The sequence below is a fragment of the Heptranchias perlo genome, chromosome 30, assembly GCF_035084215.1.
Source record: "Heptranchias perlo isolate sHepPer1 chromosome 30, sHepPer1.hap1, whole genome shotgun sequence".
NCBI classification, from domain to species: Eukaryota; Metazoa; Chordata; class Chondrichthyes; order Hexanchiformes; family Hexanchidae; genus Heptranchias; species Heptranchias perlo.
In genome coordinates this window covers 12,327,253-12,347,243 of record NC_090354.1, presented here as the reverse complement: position 1 = coordinate 12,347,243, position 19,991 = coordinate 12,327,253, and the positions used below count along the sequence as shown (strand labels likewise).

The window sequence follows — 19,991 nt, the reverse complement described above, 5'->3', positions numbered from 1 at the left end:
CTGATGTCACACCGTTACGTCAGTGGAATGACATCACTCAGTAGCAACCAAACTTTGGGGGTCACCAGGTAATTACAGGTGTGGCAGAACATTCGGCCCTTCCTGGTTAAACTGTTCAGAATGACCCCCATTTCAGCACCCAATTGTTTTTTTTTTAAAGGCAGCCTCCACTTGCTCTATCTGAGACTCCATGTTTTGATCACTCTTTGGCTGATAACAACAGCTTGCATTTATATAGCGCCTTTAAGTTCGTAAAACATCCCCAAGGCGCTTCACAGGAGCGTTATCAAACAAAATGTGGCACTGAACCACATAGGGAGCTGTTCGGACAGGTAACCAAAAGCTTGGTCAAAGAGGTAGGCTTTAAGGAGCGGCTTAAAGGAGGCGAGGTAGAGATGCGGAGAGGTTTAGGGAGGGAATTCCAGAGCTTAGGGCCTAGGCAGCTGAAGGCATGGCTGCCAATGGTGGGGCAATGAAAATCAGGGATGCGCAAGAGGCCAGAATTGGAGGAGCGCAGAGATCTTGGAGGGCTGTAGGAGGTTACAGAGATAGGGAGGGGCGAAGCCATGGAGGAATTTGAAAATAAAGATGAGAATTTTAAAATCAAGGCATTGCCGGATTAGGAGCCACTGTAGGCCAGTGATCACAGGGGTGGTAGGTGAACGAGACTTGGTGCGAGTTAGGATATGGGCAGCAGGGTTTTGGATGAGCTCAAGTTTACAGAGAGTTCAAGGGAGGCCGGCGAGGAGAGCATTGGAATAGTTGAGTGTAGAGGTACCAAAAGCATGGATGAGGATTTCAGATGGGCTGAGGTAGAGGTGGAGATAGGCGATGTTACGGCAATGGAAGTAGGTGGTCTTGGTGATGTAGAGGATATGGGGTCAGAAGCTCATCTCAGGGTCAAATAGGACATCAAGGTTGTGAACAGTCTGGTTCAGCCTCAGACAGTGATCAGGGAGAGGGATGGAGTCGATGGCTAGGGGAACGGAGTTTGTAGCTGGGACCGAAAATAATGGCTTTGGTCTTCCCAATATTTAATTGGAGGAAATTTTTGCTCATCTCGGATAAGCAGCGTGACAAATCAGAGGGAGAGGAGGGGTCAAGAGAAGTGGTGGTGAGGTAGAGCTGGGCATCATCAGTGTACATGTGGAACCTGACGTGTTTTCGGATGATGTTGCCGAGGAGCAGCATGTAGATGAGAAATAGGAGGGGGCCAAGGAGACACCCATGAGGTAACGGTGCGGGAGCAGGAAGTGAAGCCATTGCAGGAGATTTTCTAGCTATGACTGGATGGATAGATAGAAATGGAACCAGGCTAGGGCAGCCCCACCCAGCTAGACAACAAAGGAGAGAGGCATTGGAGAATTGTGTGGTCAACCGTGTCAAAGGCTGCAGCCAGGCCGAGAAGGATAAGGAGGGATAGTTCACCACAGTCTTAATCCGTCCTAAATTTGCTTTGTATTAGTTTAAACCTGTAACCCCCATTGTCCTAATTTAAAGCAAATCTTCTGGGTTTATCTTTTCCATATCGTTTACAATCTTGTCCATCTCTGTAACATCTCTCGGATATCTCCTTTAAGGCTGGAAAGCCCATGTTTCTCCAGTCTTTACTCATAACTGAGACCTTTAAGATTGGGAATCATCTTTATGGTTCTTCTTTGCCCTGCCTTCAGTTTGATGTGGGCATAGGGTTGTGCTCTTGCACAGGGAAGCTTAAGTTTCTTAGAGGTTTAAGAAGCACTTTTCCCCCTTTCTTACAGCAAGGCTATATAATCACAGGACAGCAACAAACCCAAGCCCAATCCTGTTGTCACACAACATCCACACACAAGCCTTTAATCAGCAAGGTCCCTGGATAGCAATCAGGAATGGAAACCTTGTCTAATATTTTCCCCCTTTACAAGACATGGGAGCAGAGGCCAACTACAGTGGTACCTGGCCTCAGCACAGTTCAGAGATCAAACTTGGTATTCTCATGGACTGTTTACTTGAAAGACTCGCGTTTATATATTTATATATTCACGACCTGTGGATGTCCCAAAGTACTTTACAGCCAATTAAGTAATTTTGAAGTGTAGTCACTGTTGTAATGTAGGAAACGCAGCAGTCAATTTGCACACATCCTATAAATACCAATGTGATAATGACCAGATAATGTTTTAGTGATGTTGGTTGAGGGATAAATGTTGACCAGGACACCAGGGAAAACTTCCCTGCTCTTCTTCAAAATAATGCTATGGGATCTTTTATATCCATCTGAGACGGCAGGCAGGGCCTTTGTTTAACGTCTCATCTGAAAGACGGCACCTCTGACAATGCAGCACTCCCTCAATACTGCACTGGAATGTCAGCCTAGATTTTGTGCTCAAGTCCTGGAGTGGGACTGTACCCACAACCTTTTGACTCAGAGGCGAGAGTGCTATTACTGAGCCACTGCTGACACTGTACTTGTACCTTTGAAAGTATTTCTGAATGCGATAATCTGCTTAAGTTTTATGATCTGGTGTAAGCGTTGCTCAGATTGCATCTCTCAAAAATATATAGTTTTTTTAACGTTCCTGCTAATCCTTTTCAGCACTGTGGAAAAACAGCTGATCTGGGATTGAACTTGCTCCATAATGTATTGTGGCTCACTTCTGTGCATGCACCAAAACACTGTGCATGCACTAAAACATTGCACATGTACATAAGAGGTGATTTCCAAATTTTTGACACTTTATTTTGTGCACTTTGGAGGTTACCATAATTCTTCCTTTCAAGCCAAAAAGGTTTACTGATGTATTAAGTATGAAAATAAAAGTAGTTGTAGGAATTGCCATAGAACTTTATAGAGTAAAATTAAAATAACTATTACTACCCACTGCTAATGCACAGAGAAATATCAAACAGACATGTTAAACATTTGTTCGCTGTTATCTTCAGCAGTAATTGTTCCTCTTTTGACCCTGTTAGAAAGGTTCATATTCTTGCCCTGGAAATAAAAAATGCTACAATTGTTTTTTTAAAAAAGTAAAATGCACATAAATGTGGTTTGTAAGAACAGGCATGTGCAGCAGCACTTTGGGCTTTCAGGTGGACCTGACTGGCTCCAGGCTGAGAATTGCTATCTCTTATCAATGTTACGCCTCACATTTTTCCATGCACATTGAGTACTCTAATATAGACTAATATGCGAGCTCCCTCCCTGCTTACTGCTTGGTAACAAAGAGACCTCACCCATGTGTGCGCAAACAAACCAGAAACAGGTAAGTTACAGAATATAATCAGGCACTATGACTCACACAAATAACCCAATGATTCGCAGTGCGCTGTAGTAAAATCCTAAATGAGAAACAGTGTAATTTGTTTAAATTAAATAAAACTCAACACCACTTCTGCCCCACTCTATTTCCAAACTCTGGAAATTCTGTAAGTGCAATGACAGGAACGCTCAATAAAGCCAACTAATACTTTTTGCCAGGGAACATCCTCCTTATTTCAAAAAGTAGCTGCACCTAGTCTTGAAAAAAATAAACCATCACCTAAAACAACAGTTGGGCATGTCCCAGAAAGTACCTTTGAAGAAAATTTTAAAAGCTGCATTTTAGCAGCTTGTTTGTTATATACAACTTCTTTGCAAACAGTGAATAGAACTGTTACAACTTCAGCTTTCTCAAACCATCAGCTCATTTAAACCTATTCTGCCCCAAGTTTGTGTACAACTTGTAACAGTGGGAGAAAATAATATGATTTAACAGCCTTCAATACCACCTACTAACTGATTTGATTGGTCCTGACAGTTTTCATTGTGACTTCCAACTGATCTAATTGGTTCAGTTGACAACTATCAATCCCAATGAAAAAGTTTTTTTTGTGAACGGTTATCAAACTGACACATGGGTTGGAAGCTAAGTGTCAGTTTATGAAACGGAAGGTTAGCAGACAATTCACAAAATATTCTGTTTTATCTCGTGCTTTATTTTTACTATAACATCTTACTCATGGACTTAAAACATGGTCCTTCTTCCTGTAATTTTGTCTGCTTGTCTCCTGTTCTTATTACGACGATGCTTCTCAAGCAATGTTTTGCATTATTTTATAAAATGTTCTTTTTGTGAAGAATATCTAATCATATCTCTAATACAGTTTCATTGGTTCAATTTTTAAAATAAAATTTACTTAGAAATTACCATATTCAGAACAGTTCCTTTATTTTGCTTTAAAAAGTTGTTTGAACAGTTGAGAATTTACTAGGCCTGGTGAATGAATCATCACCAGTGCGGACAAGAGATGTGCTTCCGTGTTTTTTTTATATATCGAGAGGTTTGTTGTAGCTTTACTCTTGGGTATGTTAATTCAGAGCCCTCCTACTGTCGGTTTCGGTAACTCCTCCATTATGTCATTTTGGGAAAAACGTTATTTTATTTTTTTGAATCAACACAAGGTATTAAAACTTCTTTTCAACAGTTTTAATTTTAAGATCGAAAAAAAACTATGTAATTCCTTTTGACAAACGCCTTTTGCAAATATAATAGATGCATCTTACCTGCTTGATTTTAATCTTATCTAACTTTGTGCATGGATATCTAATCTGCTTTTGCACATATCATTTATGTATTTAATTTAAGAGAAGTACGGTCCCAGAGTGTTTTGATACAAAATGGAGCGCTGGTTTGTGGAACTCGAGGCAGGAATTTGTTTTCGAATATGTTTAACCAATCGATGAGACAGAACGGCAGGGGTCACGTTCGTTGCAAGGCTCAGACTTGCAGTCTTGTGTGTATTTGGCAGCTCCGACGATGGAGGGCAGCGCTTGGCTGCCGCTGTGGCTTTCCATTTCAGTCTGGGACGAGAACTTCTGGCTTCCTCACAACGTCAGCAGGGCACAGCTGGAAAATTCGCAGAACCCGGTCTACCCCCGGCTCAAGGATCTGTACTTTCTTCTGCCCTGGACCTGGGCGATCTACGTGTTGCGGCTTCTCTTCGAAAGGTAAAGGGAGAGGAAAAAAAATATACCCATGAGAAGAGAGTATGGCAAATGCAATCTTGTGTACGTGGATTTTTTTTTTTGGCAAACTAGCACTACTCTTTATATATGTTGTAAACTTCGAATGAATTATGTTTTGAAAGTACTTTATTTGGGAATTTTACTTTAAACCACCCCCCCAAAAAGACAATCATCCTCATAATTAAAAAAGAGAGGTTGTGTCAGCTCAGCTCGGAACTCCCAACTTTACAAGTAGATGTTCTGGCAATGTTCTGCCGACAGACGTCGCCAGGCAATTGCAGTTTATAGGCAGTGTCCACGCATAAACAGGCGTCTGACACATGGAAATCATGGAATCATCCAGCACAGAAGGAGGCCGTTCGGCCCATCGTGTGTGCCTGTGCTGACTCTTTGAAAGAGCTGTCCCATTAGTCCCACTCGCCTGTTCTTTCCTCATAGCCTTGCAATTTTTTCCTTTTCAAGTATATATCCGATTCCCTTTTGAACTTCTGAAGTTGGTTTCATTTTTTAACAATAACAAAGGGTGCGATTGATTTCTGTAACAGTTGATATTTGCTAATGTATAATACATCACTAAGCTCCAAGCACATAGTGTCCTTCCATTATGTTGATAAGTTTTGATGAAAAATGTTAAAACATGGTTTGGATTGTATCTGTACTCAAACTAATGAATATCTAATAACAATAGGTGATACTTGTTGTTAACTCCTGTTTATTATTAAAGGGTATTATTGTCAACTGCAAAGTTTTCCCCCCCATTTTTTTGCTAATTTTCTCTGCTGCCCACCTCATCTAAAGGCATTAACTCTTTGGGGTATAGCTAAATGCTCTGTAGTGTACCTCACCCAAATGCCCATTATTCAGGTGTAACCCTTGTGCCAATTGCTTATTTGAATGTTGGGGCATCACAACCAAACCCAATCCCATCACCCAACCTCCATACACATGTTTTAGCAGCAGTGGTCCCTGGATCGCAATCAGCAGCAGGAATATAGTGCCATTTTCCCTTCCTAACCGGAGCATTGAGGTCAATTTTAGCACCTCAACTGCTGCCCTGGTTGAGATCAGCTGACTCAGAACAGACCAGAAATCAAACCTGGGTCCTTCTAGGGCTCAGCTACCTCCTGGGTAAACTTGTTCAGACATTGGGAGCAATCTGTGAAGTTTGCATAGCTGGTAAAGTCAAGGTACATGCAGGGTAACATTACACTCTCAAAGACATACGGTTTACTTATCCGGATGAGTCAGGGTCTGTATAACAGCAAATAATCTTCTTTAACTTTAGAAAGTATATGAGGCATGTCTGGATGGTTGCATACATTTAGGGAGCACTACATATAATCAGGAGTGAAACTATTACTTGGGTGGCAACACACAGAGATGGCGGACTTGGGACACTGGTTGCTGGGCATGGACAAGGGAGAGGGAGTTTCAGGTTTATTTTGGTGTCAGGAAGGGCACAAGTTCAATTCCCGTTGTGTGCTGAGTTAGCTGATCTTAGCTGGGGCAGCAGTAGAGACTCTACGGTGAAAAAACAGTAGGGCAGTAATAGTAGGGGATTTCAACTACCCTAATATTAACTGAGAAACAGTGTGAAGGGTATAGAGGGTGCAAAATTCTTAAATTGCATTCAGGAGAATTTTTTTAGCTGGTACGTAGCAAGCCCAACAAGAGAGGGGGCAGTTCTGGATTTAGCTTTAGGAAATAAAACACTGGTTAGGCCACAGCTTGAGTACTGTGTACAGTTCTGGTCACCACATTAAAGGAAGGATATAATTGCACTAGAGAGAACAGAGGAGATTTATGAGAATGTTGCCAGGACTGGAGAATTTTAGCTATGAGGAAAGATTGGATAGGCTGGGGTTGTTCTCTTTGGAACAGAGGAGGCTGAGGGGTTATTTAATTGAGGAGTATAAAATTATGAGGGGCCTAGATAGAGTGGATAGGAAGGACCTGTTTCCCTTAGCAGAGAGGTCAATAACCAGGGGGCATAGATTTAAAGTGATTGGTAGAAGGATTAGAGGGGAGCTGAGGAAAAAATTTTTCACCCAGTGGGTGGTGGGGGTCTGGAACTCACTGCCTGAAAGGGTGGTAGAGGCAGAAACCTCAACTCATTTAAAAAGTACCTGGATGTGCACTTGAAATGCCGTGACCTACAAGGTTACAGACCAAGTGCTGGAAAGTGGGATTAGGCTGGGTGGCTCATTTTCGGCCAGTGCGAACACGATGGGCCGAATGGCCTCCTTCTGTGCCGTAAATTTTCTATGATTCTACAAATGGACTCAGTTTTCACTGGGTTGGAGAAAGGAAAATATGAGCAAGGTTCGTGCTCCTGGTTATTATCCAGTGGTTCCTACTGGAAAATGTGCATGTGCATGGGCATCGAGTGAGCAGTTCGATTGTGATGTCCCAGGAGCAAATAGCCTACTAAGACTCACTGGGAGTAATCTTGACTTTGTGTGATACTGTAAAATGGGTTATAGCGAATCGGCAGCCCATTTTACATCTCTCCCGATTTCAGTAGAAATAAAAATGGGGAGAGATGTAAAACGGGCTGCTGATTTGCTATCACCCATTTTATACTATTGCACAAAGTCAAAATTACCCCTACTGTCACAGTTCAGACATGAGTAATGGCTATTTGGGTGAGGTACTGAAGAATGGATGGGATCCCAGCTGACTTTTCCCTCCCTAATCAATGGGTGCTGAGGCCAATTATATTGCTGGCCTGGCTGAGATCAGCTAACACTGCATGGACTGGAGATAAAACGTGGGATCTTCCCGGTCTAGATGGCTTAGATACTCATCGTTCAAACTCACTCAGCCATGGGAGACCCTTGTCAACAACGTTCTATGATCAGCTACTAGGAGACTAAGAGCAAACAGAACCTCTTCTGTGAGATGTCTCTTGCCTGTGTCCAGTGGTGACTTACCCCTTCTTGAAAATGAAGTTGTGTATTAAATTTGCAGGACCAACTCAGCCCAAATATGTAAAGAATTCTGGTTTCTCCCTTATCCCCACTCCCTGTAAAAACCATTACATACTCAGTAATTGAACCAATGATAAGGATTCTGAATAGCACCTTTTACATCTCACAACCCAATGATTTTTGCCAACATAGAATTTTACAGCACAGAAGGAGGCCACCCAGCCCATCACAACTATGCCAAATCTCTGAAAGACCAATGCAATTCATCCAATTCCTTACACTTTCCCCATACCCTTTTAAATTTCTTTTTTTCAAATATTTAGTCATTTTCCTTTTAAAAGCTTCCACCACTGTTTCCGGTATGGCATTTCATGTCCCAGCATTCCTTTAAGTTTAAATAAAAATCTCTTAACTTCTCCCATTGTTCTTTTGGTGAGGACCTTAAATTTATTCCCTCTAGTTACAAACTCACCATCTACTGGAAATAGTTTTTCCTTATTTAGTTTATCAAAACACTTTATAATTTTGAACATCTTTATCAGATCGCCTCTTTACCTTCTCTGCTCAAATGAAGAGCCCCAATTTCTCTAGTCTCTGTACGTAACTAAAGTCCCTCATCCACGTATCATTTTAAGGAATCACTCCTGTACCTTCTCCATGGTTTTGACATCCTTTCTAAAGTAGAGGATTCAAAACTGGAAATAATTTCTAACTGGAGCCTATCAGTTTAGCATTATCTCCTAGCTCCTTGTTGTGCCATGCAATGCCAAGATGTAGGATCAAACTCATATTCCCCATTTGGAAAGTTTCAATCTATACTGTGCTGTCAAAGGGAGCTGCTGGGCTGAGGCATTAGGGAAAGAGAGAAAACTGGAAGGCAAATCTCACAAATACTAATGGCAGACTATATGGTACAATTGACAAATACTAGTGGCAGAATATATAGCAATACTGACAAATACCAATGGCAGACTATATAGAGCTATTGACAAATTCTAGTGGCAGACTATGCAGCACCATTAACAAATACTAGTGGCAGATTGTAGAGCACTCCTGACAAATACTAGTGGCAGACTATAGAGCACTGTTAACAAATACTAGTGGCAGATTGTAGAGTACTACTGACAAATACTAGTTAAAGAAAGAAAGGCATGCATTTATATAGTGCCTTTCATGACCTCAGGATGGCCCAAAGCGCTTACAACCAATGAGGTACTTTTGAGGTTTAGTCGCTGTTGTAATGTAGGAAGCGTGGCAGTCAATTTACGCACAGCAAGATCCCACAAACAGCAATGTGATAATGACCAGATAATCTGTTTTAGTGATGTTAGTTGAGATATAAATATTTGGCAGGACACCGGGGAGAACTCCCCTGCCTTTCTTCAAAATAGTGCCATGGGATATTTTACATCCAACCGAGAGGGGAGACAGGGCCTTGGTTTAACACCTCATGCAAAAGACGGCACCTCCGACAGTGCAGCACTCAGTACAGCACTGGAGTGTCAACCTAGATTTTGTGCTTAGATCTCTGAAGTGGGATTTGCACCCACGACTTTCTGACTCAGAGGCGAGAGAGCTACCACAGAGTCGCTGTAGCAGACCAGAGCATTCTTGATAAATACTAGTGGCAGACTCTATAGTGCTATTGACAAATACTAGTGGCAGACTATAGAGTACTAGTGGCAGAATGTAGAGAACTATTGACAAATTCTAGTGGTAGTCTATGTACTACTATATTGCAAACTATCGCCCCCATCTCCAACCTTCCTTTCCTGTCAAGTTCTTGAACGTGTTGTCGCCTCCCAAATCCGTGCCCCTCTTTCCCGCAACTCCATGTTTGAACCCCTCCAATCAGGTTTCCACCCCTGCCACAGCACTGAATCGGCCCTTATCAAAGTAACAAATCACATCCTTTGTGACTGTGACTGTGGTGAACTATCCATCCTCATTCTTCCCGACCTGTCTGCAGCTGTTGACACGATTGTCCACACTATCCGCCTCCAATGCTTCTCCTTGTTGTCAAGCTGGGCGGGACTAGCCTGGTTCTATTCCTTTCTATCCAGTCATAACCAGACAACCTCCTGCAATGGGTTCTCTTCCCGCTCCCACACCGTTACCTCCGGAGTCCCTCAAGGATCTATCTGTGGCCCCCTCCTATTTCTCATTTACTTGCTGCCCCTTAGTAACATCATCTGAAAACACAATGTCAGATTCCACATGTACGCTGACGACACCCAGCCCTACCTCACCAGCGCCTCTCTCGACCTCTCCACTGCCTCTGACTTGTCATACTGCTTGTCCGACATCCGGTATTGGATGAGCAGAAATTTCTTCCAATCAAATACAACTGGCAGATTATAGAGCAGTATTGCCATTCTAGTCGTAGACTATAGAGCACTGACAAATACTAGTGGCAGACTATAGAGCACTATAGACAAATACTAGTGGCAGACTATAGAGCACTATAGACAAATACTAGTGGCAGACTATAGAGCACTATTGACAAATACTAGTGGCAGACTATAGAGCACTATTGACAAATACTAGTGGCAGACTATAGAGCACTATAGACAAATACCGTGGCAGACTATAGAGCACTATAGACAAATACCGTGGCAGACTATAGAGCACTATAGACAAATACCGTGGCAGACCACAGAGCACCATTGACAAATACTAGTTGTAGAATATAGAGCACTACTAACAGATTTTTGGCAGCAGATCACTTGTCTGTTTGCAATTAATTTTCTTTTTCCCCTTCCCTAAATCTCTTCAAGCATCTCCTCTCTGTGGGTGACAGAATGGTCTGGAAATGTGCTTTCAAGCTGGCTCTACCAATGGCACTCTAGTTACCTACTATGAGAGGAATCTTGGAACAGTCTGGGGTGACTGGCTGTCCAATCTTTTCCTCCCGGTGAGAAAGCACTTGGCCTTCACTCAGTACTTCAGATGTGTTGGCAAGTTGTGTCCTGCCACTTCGTGGCATCAACCAATGACACAAAATTCTCTTTTTCTAAATAGTTCTAAAATTCTATCAATGGCAGACAGGACTTTTAGGCCTGATTGCCTTTTCCTGTTTCTAAAAATTCTTATAATTGAGAGCATGTATTAGATTTTGATGTTATAACTACGTTACCTCTGCTTGTTGTTTCAATGTTGTGTTTTTTTTTGTGCCAGATGGTCTTTATCACACAATAACATAATAATATAAATATGTACTATACACTGGATACCATAGAATGTATAATATAAATATGTATAACATAAATATGCACTATACACTGGATACCATAGAATTGTGCATGTATTATTGTTCAACGGGCATCCCATTTATACATGTGGTGTCATGTATGAATATATTTTAAAATTGCTGAGAAATCTCAACAATGTATGAATGTTATTTTAGTTCAAAGGGTTTAGTGTAAGTTTCACCGAGGTGTAGCAATATCTGACACAATCCACGATGGAGTTTGACAAATGCTGTAGTCACATTTTGGTAGGATTGACTGCAGTCCCATAAGATGTGAAATCACACAGTCACAGGGTCATTTTCACTCTATTAAAATAACTGCACACTGGTGGTATGCTGTGTTACCTGTGCTTATTGACGTATTCTCAAAATTTCTGTTTTTATGGTTTTAGGTTTATTGCAACACCATTTGCTAAGTTCCTTGGAGTAGACTGTAGGCCAGTCCAGAAGGCTCAGCAAAACATTGTTCTGGAAAAAGTGTTCAAAGATATAACTACGGTGAGATTATATTGACTAAGTCTTGGAAATAATTATTACAAGAGGATAAGTTTTAGAAGAACATACGTTAAATAAATATATTTGCACCAAATATTTACAAATATAGAAAATGAACTGTTCGTTTCTAAAATTAAGTGTCTCATAACACTCATCAACAGCAACTTGCATTTATATAGCTCCTTTAGGGTGGAAAAACATCCCAAGGCGCTTCAGAGAGATGTAATCAGACAAAATATGGACATCAGGCCAAAGAAGGAGATATTAGAAGGGGTGACCATAAAGTTTGGGCAAAGAGGTGGATTTTAAGGAAGCTTTTAAAGGAGGAGGGAGGTGGAGGGGTTTAGGGAGGGAATTCTAGAATGTGAGGCCTAGATGGCTGAAGGCTTGGCCACCAGTGGTGGGGAGGAAAGAGGGAACGGTACACAAGAGGCCAGTCAGAAAAATGGAGAGTTCTGGGACCGAGGGGGGTAGTAGGGCTGGAGAAGATTACAGAAGTAGGAAGGGGCAAGTCCATGAAGGGATTTAAACACGAGGATGCGAATTTTAAATTTGAGGCGTTGGGGGACTGGAAGCCAATGTAGGTCAGCAAGGATAGGAGTGACGGGTGATCAGGACTTGGTGTAGACAGGATATGGAGGGTAGAGTTTTGGATGAGCTGAAGTTTACAGATTGTGGAGGATGGGAGGCCAGGTGGGATAGCATTAAAATAATCAAGCATGGAGGTGACAAAGGCATGGCTTAGTGTTTGAACAGCAGCTGGGCTAAGGCAGGGTTTAAGGTGGCAATGTTATGGGAGCTTCTGGTGAAATCACCCAGTATATTTTATATAGTGAGGTTCAAATTCGTACACAGTGATTTATTTTCCTTATCCAAAATGATTGACTTTATTAATGGATTCTACACTTCAAATCTACACTTTGATACTTTCAGGTCAATCCAGATTTTTACCTCCTTGTTTTGAGTGCACTTTTACCTTGCTGAACACCGTGGTAATGAATTTCAAAACCACGAATGGACTGAATTGACATCTAGGAGAAGATCCTAGCTGATTCTATGGAGCTGCTCACTAAACAGCCTATCGTTGTATAAAAACTGTTATGTCTCCATGAGGCTGCTGTGGGATGGTCACAAAACTTTGGGTATAACAAAAGATAATTATTATATCAAAGGGTGGAATACCAATAGATTATGATGCCTATTGGGAACTTGGACTAGTAACCCAGAGAAATAATTTCTGATATTTAATCTATTTTATGTGGTCTTTTTAATCATCCTGTAGGAACCTGGTAAAAATCATCTGACTCGTTTGGCAAAGCAGCTGGATTGGGATACAAAGAAAGTGGTACAATGGTTCAAACTGCGGCGACATCAGGACAGACCAAGTCTTCTGACAAAGTTCTGCGAGAGCATGTAAGGAATCTTGCCTTACCACATTTTCCAATGTAGCATTCTGAGAATTCAAAAAAAATTCTGTTTCCTTCACCTGTAGCAAGTTGTTTCCTCCAGTGGTTTCCCCATTTCATACCCGCTGATGGCTGAGTGGGTGGGTGAACGACCTCCCTGCCAATGCCACTCTGCAAGCAATCCCCAGGAGCTGCTCAAGTCGGGGGCTGCCATGTTTCCACTGCTGATTTCCTTTGCTCCCAATAGCAAAGCATCTGTGCTTCATTTGGTGTCTTTTGGTGATTAGAATTTGCACAGATTGGGCTAGGATTTGCAATGACATAGATTGTTTTTCATATGCAGATGGCATGGTGGAGACAAGCATGTCCAAGCACTAACATATAGTGCAGATTTGATCCCTCGCTCTCTGCACTTCTTGATCTCAGCCATGTAGCAGCCAGGGACCTCAGGGAAGAGTCCTCAATAGGCTCTGCTCACACGCCTCCTAGCAGCTGACACAAGTGGTACTGACGAAAGCCTGGGAGCTGGTCATCTTTCCAGTGGGAAGTCCATGGTCAAGGAGGCGAAAAGTGAAAGTAAAATTGTGGGGTTGGGTCGAGGTGGAGGAAATTAATGAGTTAAAAATTTGAAAAAGTTTTTAATAAGACAGTAAATAGCCTTTGTGTGATGACAGTGTGGAAAGATTTTCTCTATCTGTAGGTGTAGCAAAATCAAAAAAATTAGACCTCATTGTGCCCGTTTTATGGGCGTAAAATGGATGCAACACGGTCCAATTTCAGGGACCATACTCCTACGCCCCAAGGACGCCTGAAAAACGTCCAACCTGAAATTGTGTCGGGCCATTTTTCACGCGGCCCTGGCATTAGGTCCCTTACAGTAAATGCGGGGCTTAATGCCTGTTTTAGGTCCCTTCACAGAAATTGGGTTGCGATGAGCGGGACTGGTGTCAGGCCTACCCCGCTCAGGGTTTTTCTGTGGCCTAAGCAGCAGCTGCCAACTGAGGGTAAGTTTTTAAAAAATAATAACGTTTTTAAAACCTTCTTGTGGAGCCAGGAGGAGCAGGAGTGCCAGCAGCGATCGGCCCCTCTCCCGTTATTCTGCGCCCCCTTCCCCCCCGGCACTTTCCTGAGGCCGCTGCCGGTGAGGCTGGTGGCCTGAAATTAGTTGCTGCAAAAGAGCGAGCTGCCTGTGGAGGCATGACACGCACCCACTGCTCGCCCCTATTATTTAGATGAGGCTTGAGGCTCAATTTTGGGCTGGCATTGGACCACTTGGTCCCTGTGCAGCACCGATTCTGGGTCCAAAAGCACTCCAATGTATTTATGAAGAATTACTCGTCCAATATTAGTTCAAACTTAGTCAAGCTAAAAATTAAGTAGGCTGGAAAAGCTGAAGCTTCCAATACTGTCAGAATCTTCAGTTATAAGAATGGTAGTACCACTGAGACTGGGCAATACTGAGAATCTGTGCAATGCAGGTTGCTCCATAGGATACTGAGTGAATATGCAATTAATTTCCGGAGCTACAGGTCTTTTCTATGGTAGTATATCATGATTAGTAGCATGCAGTACCCCAAATAGGGAATAAACAACAGTGAGCAGTTTGGAAATAACAAACTCAAAGGCATGTATTTAAAGAAAAATGTTTCTGTATTACAAATGTTTCATTGTGTTAGTAAAGCTTTGATTTTCTCCTATAGGTGGAAGTTCAGTTTCTATCTATGGGCCTTTTCATTCAGTTTTTATTACCTGTCAAAGGTAAGGGAACAAATCAGTTTAATTCCAGTTATTTAGCTTGAAACATGTATCGGCAATCATTTGCCACATGTGTGGAGAATAGATTTTTCTGGGTCACGTAGAATTTGATTTTTTTAAAATTTCCGTATCTATTTTCTCCACTATTGACCTCTCTTCTCTTGATGGCGTTCACCCCTTGCAGGGGTATGGTTCCACGGGCACTGGTTGCCATCTGGTACCTCACTCAAGTGGCCATTATTGAAGTCTGAACCTTGGCAGTGACTGTCAGCGAGCCATTTGACTGCCAGGGGTATCACAGCTGAGCCTGATCATATTTCACTCAGGCTTCACATTCACAGCAAGACTTGTTGGATAGCGATGAGAAGTGAGAACCATGGTTGGTTCCTAACCCCCCCCATTCATCCCAATTGAAGCCAGGTGTAGCCTTTCCCCCTTCTGCCTCCCTGACTGAGATCAGCTAACTCAATACAGACCAGGAATCAAACCTGGGATTGCGTTGGGCTGTATAGCTCAGCAAACTTGTTGGATAAATTCACTTGAGCTCTCAGAGGATCTTTGTTTTTGAAAGCTCAACCTTTATTTGCCCAGTGCTATTGCACAAATTTACAGATTTGTTAATCTATAATCGGTACCCAGTCTACAACTCCAGCACAAACACGTTTTCTGGCGGACTAGCATTCCGGAGGGAAACAGCTCAGCTGGGATTCTGCCAGATATTATTGTGCCAGTGCTTAAGGCTCGACTGGTGCAAACAGGGTGAGCATCAGTAGGATTTTCAGAGGTCAGTGTCTGAAGTGTAACTCATTTTCTTTTGTATTTTTTTTTCTTTGCTCGGCTTAATGCTTTATCTGCTGATCAGTTTTAAAGTTGGTATTGTACTTGTTTTTCTTGCTAGGCACTAACCTTGTGTCGGAATTCATGTATGTGTTTAAAACAAGTTCTCCATAAAAAGTTTTTTTTAAAGTTGTGTTTTATCCTGCAAGTATAATGATTTTTTAAATTAGTGTATACTTTTCTTTCCTCACAGAGTCCCTGGCTGTGGGATAGCAGAGAGTGTTGGTACAACTACCCCTTTCATGTGAGAATTATTTTATTATACATTGATTAACGTTAGTGTGCGGTGGCACAAGAATGCCTTTTGCATCTGTGATCCCAGAAAAGAATAAGTTCCTGGTCGTGGCCATGTCATCGTAAAGGGGAAAAGATAAACATTGGGAGGGTCATCATTGGTCACGCACCACGCAGTGATTCATTCAGAGAAGCATATTCATTTATCAGTCCCCTCTGTAGTTGGGGACCAGAGGCTTGGCCCTGCGAAAGGATTCCTTTGTTATTCTAAAAGCCATTGTTTTATCATTGTTAATACCAAGAGTCTGGGCTGTATCACACTTCTGGTTTGCTTCACACTTACTGCAGCTCAATCCCCACTTCACCTTTTCAGTCCAATGTGCAGATTATACTTCATTTGAAGTAATCCCAGTGGCCTCCCCTGGTTGCCTACAAAAGTCTAAACAACAGTTTTTTTCATCTCAACCCAAAAAGTAGGAATTGCATTTTTCTATATTTGCATGCATTGAACTAATATGTTATAGAAATTACTTTTCATATTTATTGGTAATTTGTTGATTTTCCTTTCTGATATTTAGGTCTGTTGCATGCTTTATTATACTTAACTGAAACTAAAAAATTTTTGAACTCATAACTTTTCTTTGTATGAAATTACTGTCAACCTACATCTACTTTCTTGCCCAAGCCATCTCCATACAGAGAAACATGTTAATTGCTGATCTTGCTGTTGACGAGTCTGCCTATCTGACAAGTTTGACCAGGTCCAACCTTCCAACATTTTTTCAGGTCAAGCTAGATTCTTTCACTGCCAGTAAGGGAACTACTTCGTGTTCTCATCTGGAAAAATAAACTAAGACTCATTCAGTTCCGACCCCATCCAACTGTGAAAACAAATTCATAAATTATTTTAATAAGAATACATCCAAAAACTTTTAAGATGGCAGCCGTAAGTTATTAAACTTTCTAAGTTATCTTCAGGATAAAGTAGAGTATATGTTACTTTTAGGTTAGCACATTATTTAAATGCTGATGTGCAGTAGGAAGAACTTCTCTACAAAATCTTAGCCAAATGGAACATCTGGTTTTATTTGGTTGTGTTAAGGACCCCCACCACAGAATAAATGTGTATCCCATGGTATGTGTCTGCCAATACACTTGCAGAATTGAAGAGCATTCCATTTATCAGGCTTTGTTCACTTCGATGACCAGACATGCAAAAGACTGGGTATCCGTGTGTTGTCCTAAAAGTGGGTTTGTGTCAAGCCAGGCTGATGTGGTGAAAGAGTCCTCATTTTACCAACCATTATGGTTCTAGATAAAACAAGCTTGGACATTTTCAATCTAGATCCTAGTGAGTGTAAGGCACAAAACCACTGATAATTGGCAAAGAGAGCCACACGGTTGGATGACATGGAAAACAAAAGCTATCCTGATGAAGTAAGAAGTATGTTTTCCTGAGGTTAGAAAGAAGAAAAAACTTGCATTATTATAGCATTTTGTCACATAGTCAGGACATTCCAAAACACTTCATATACAATGAATTATCATTTTGAAGTGCAGTCTTTAAGAAAATATTGGCACCACTCAAAAAAAAAGAAAATTGTTTGAGAACTGAAAGTTATATCCTGTTTTTATTTTCTTTTGAAGGAACTTTCACTTGAAGTCTACATACATTACATGATGGAATTTGCTTTCTATGGGTCACTGATATTTTCACAGTTTTTTGATGTTAAAAGAAAGGTAAGCCTGAAATTGACCTCACTGGTCATATGATGATGCACACACACCTTCTATTAGTGGCTCTTTAAAATAGCAGTCAAAATAATGACGTTACAGGGATGGTGTCTGGTTTTCAATGGCTGCTTGAATCTAACACACGTGCTGAGTTTTTCCAATACTTAGTAGGGTCACTCGATGGGATGCCTTGTCCAGCTCACTACAGTACCTCCTTGTTGGTTGCGTTTGGAGCAAGGTTGGTATCAAAATCGCAGAGAAATGTATAGCTCACTCATCTGGCTGTATGCCCAGTTGAAATCATTGGTATGAAACCATAGTCTAGAAAGGAAAACATGTGGGTAGCTAAAATTGAGACTGTGCAGCAGGGATCAATACCATATTTATTGAATTGGCAGATTGCACTGAATAACAGTGGAGTAAGTTATGCATTATGATGTCGTATTTTATCCAATGGGTCCCAGGCAGAAGGTGTGTAGGAACGGAGTCTGGGGGGTATAATTGCAATGCCTGTGGAATCAGGGGAGCACTCCTGCTTCTCCTGACTCCTCATGAAGGTTTTTTTTTAAAAAACAAATTGTTTTAAACATACCTGTAGTTGGGAGCCACTGAAAAATCCTGAGTGGGGCAGGCCCAACACCTACCAAGCTTATCGATAACTAATTTTGTAAAGGGATCCTTTAACAGGCGTTGGGCCCCTCATTGACATATGCATGAGGCCTAATGCCTGTTTTAGGCAACCGCTTAAGACTCCTAAAAAAAAGGTGCCTCACAAATTTAGCAGAGAGACTAATGCCTTCACAGGTCGGGTGCAGGCTGAACCACTGCTAAATTAGAATGCTTTGCATCCGTTTTACGCCTGAGAAACGGGTGCAATGCCTGCAGTGGAAATTCTTTTCAATGAATTAACATAACGCCATTATTTAGTTGTGTTGTGGGCTAACTAGTTTTAATTTTTCAACTTTTTTTAGTCTTGCAGAAGGGACACTCTCAGTAATGTGGTTGTTGTGTCTACAAGTGGGATGTATTCCTAGTAATTCCTCATGTTCCGTTCCTCAAATCTTAATTTGATGGTAGACATAAACATCGGAGGCAAAAGAGACCCTTATTAAAAATTTAGTCTCTACCATTGTTTAATTTTAATCAGAGGAATTATTTTGGGTGTTTCTGATTGTTTCCCTGTGTTGTGTTTCTGTTATAGTTGGGAGTTTAAACAGTCATTGCTTTCTGTTAAGCGCTAATAAGTAATGAAAGTTGTTTATGATAGATATTATCTTCCAGGCTGAACAATGTAGTATCGGGGTGTTCAAGCTTTTCTCTTCATTGACCACACAAGTGGAACCTCATGGAATTGAACAAAATAATGAAAATATAAAATAAAAGTCACTAATGGATCATAAAGCATACTCTCCACTTCGAAAGAAGGATCAAACTACAAGCACAGCTTCTGATTTTTGCAGCATTTGCCCTCTTACCTACATACCTCACTGTGTGTATCATAGTCCAAGGTTCCTCTCTGTAGGCTACACGCCACAGGCTTACAAGCTCCTCCCTCGACACCATTCAGACTAGTGTGACACATGGACAGGCCCTGTAATGCATTCAGAGCCCTCTGCAGCAATTTAATGGAGAACCTAAACTACAGATTTGGATTTTGCTACAAATTATCGCACACTAAGTTCAATCTCCACACAGATGGCCCAGACTGGCATAATGTCTTTGGGCAGCAAAATAAATTTGTTTGCTATGATTCTATTTCTATAAGTGTGTTGAACTATATTCCAGTGTGGTGCTGAGCAGTACAGGCCAGGAGTGTCATGGTCTGATCCCTGGCCTGTTCTGAATTTGCTAATCTCAGCAGGGGTAACAACACTTCACCTCAATGCCTCTCAGTTTGGGAGGAGAAAAGGCAGGCAGGATTCCTGCTGCTGATCATTATCTGGTGACCCTTGTAGGAAACTACATGGGTACAGACATCAGGTGAAGACAGGATTATAGTTTGCCGTGATGTTCCAACATGGTCGAGTAATGCACTGGAACTCAAGGTTCGATTTTCTGGCCGCATCCCGCCAGTTTTTCAGTGGATGGGGCTGACAAATTGCTTGGGGGCAAACTATGGCGTGTCCCATTTCCCCCCTTCCCCCTATTTTCCAGTGGGCAGGCCTAGCAACAAAACATGTGCCCAACCATATGTAAGTGGGTGCATGTAGGTGGTGCACAAATGAGATAAATATGTTCTCCAAGGTATTTCTGTCATTTGTGTCAACTGGATGCAAAAGGCCGCCTGTTAGGGCCAAGGATCCAACATTTAGCGGGTAGGAGGAGGGGGCAGAAAACTGATGCTGGCAGCAAGGGCATGTGCT

The 19,991-nt window shown here is 41.7% G+C and overlaps 1 protein-coding gene across 2 annotated transcripts in view; it reads left to right on the top strand.

The window, feature by feature from the left end:
• The first annotated feature begins 3,892 nt into the window (after positions 1 to 3,892).
• The window catches only part of LOC137299921 (ceramide synthase 6-like), a 32,100-nt gene continuing 16,001 nt past the window's right edge, over positions 3,893 to 19,991 (top strand). The window contains exons 1-7 of one of the 2 annotated variants that reach the window (XM_067968919.1): positions 3,893 to 3,913; positions 4,771 to 4,969; positions 11,560 to 11,665; positions 12,945 to 13,075; positions 14,769 to 14,826; positions 15,854 to 15,904; positions 17,542 to 17,634. In XM_067968919.1, the coding sequence (XP_067825020.1) occupies positions 4,779 to 4,969; positions 11,560 to 11,665; positions 12,945 to 13,075; positions 14,769 to 14,826; positions 15,854 to 15,904; positions 17,542 to 17,634 (630 nt within the window). In that variant the 5' untranslated portion in view covers positions 3,893 to 3,913; positions 4,771 to 4,778. Of the gene's footprint in view, positions 3,914 to 4,770; positions 5,030 to 11,559; positions 11,666 to 12,944; positions 13,076 to 14,768; positions 14,827 to 15,853; positions 15,905 to 17,541; positions 17,635 to 19,991 lie in introns of those variants that run through there. The other variant, XM_067968920.1, reaches the window with a different exon arrangement.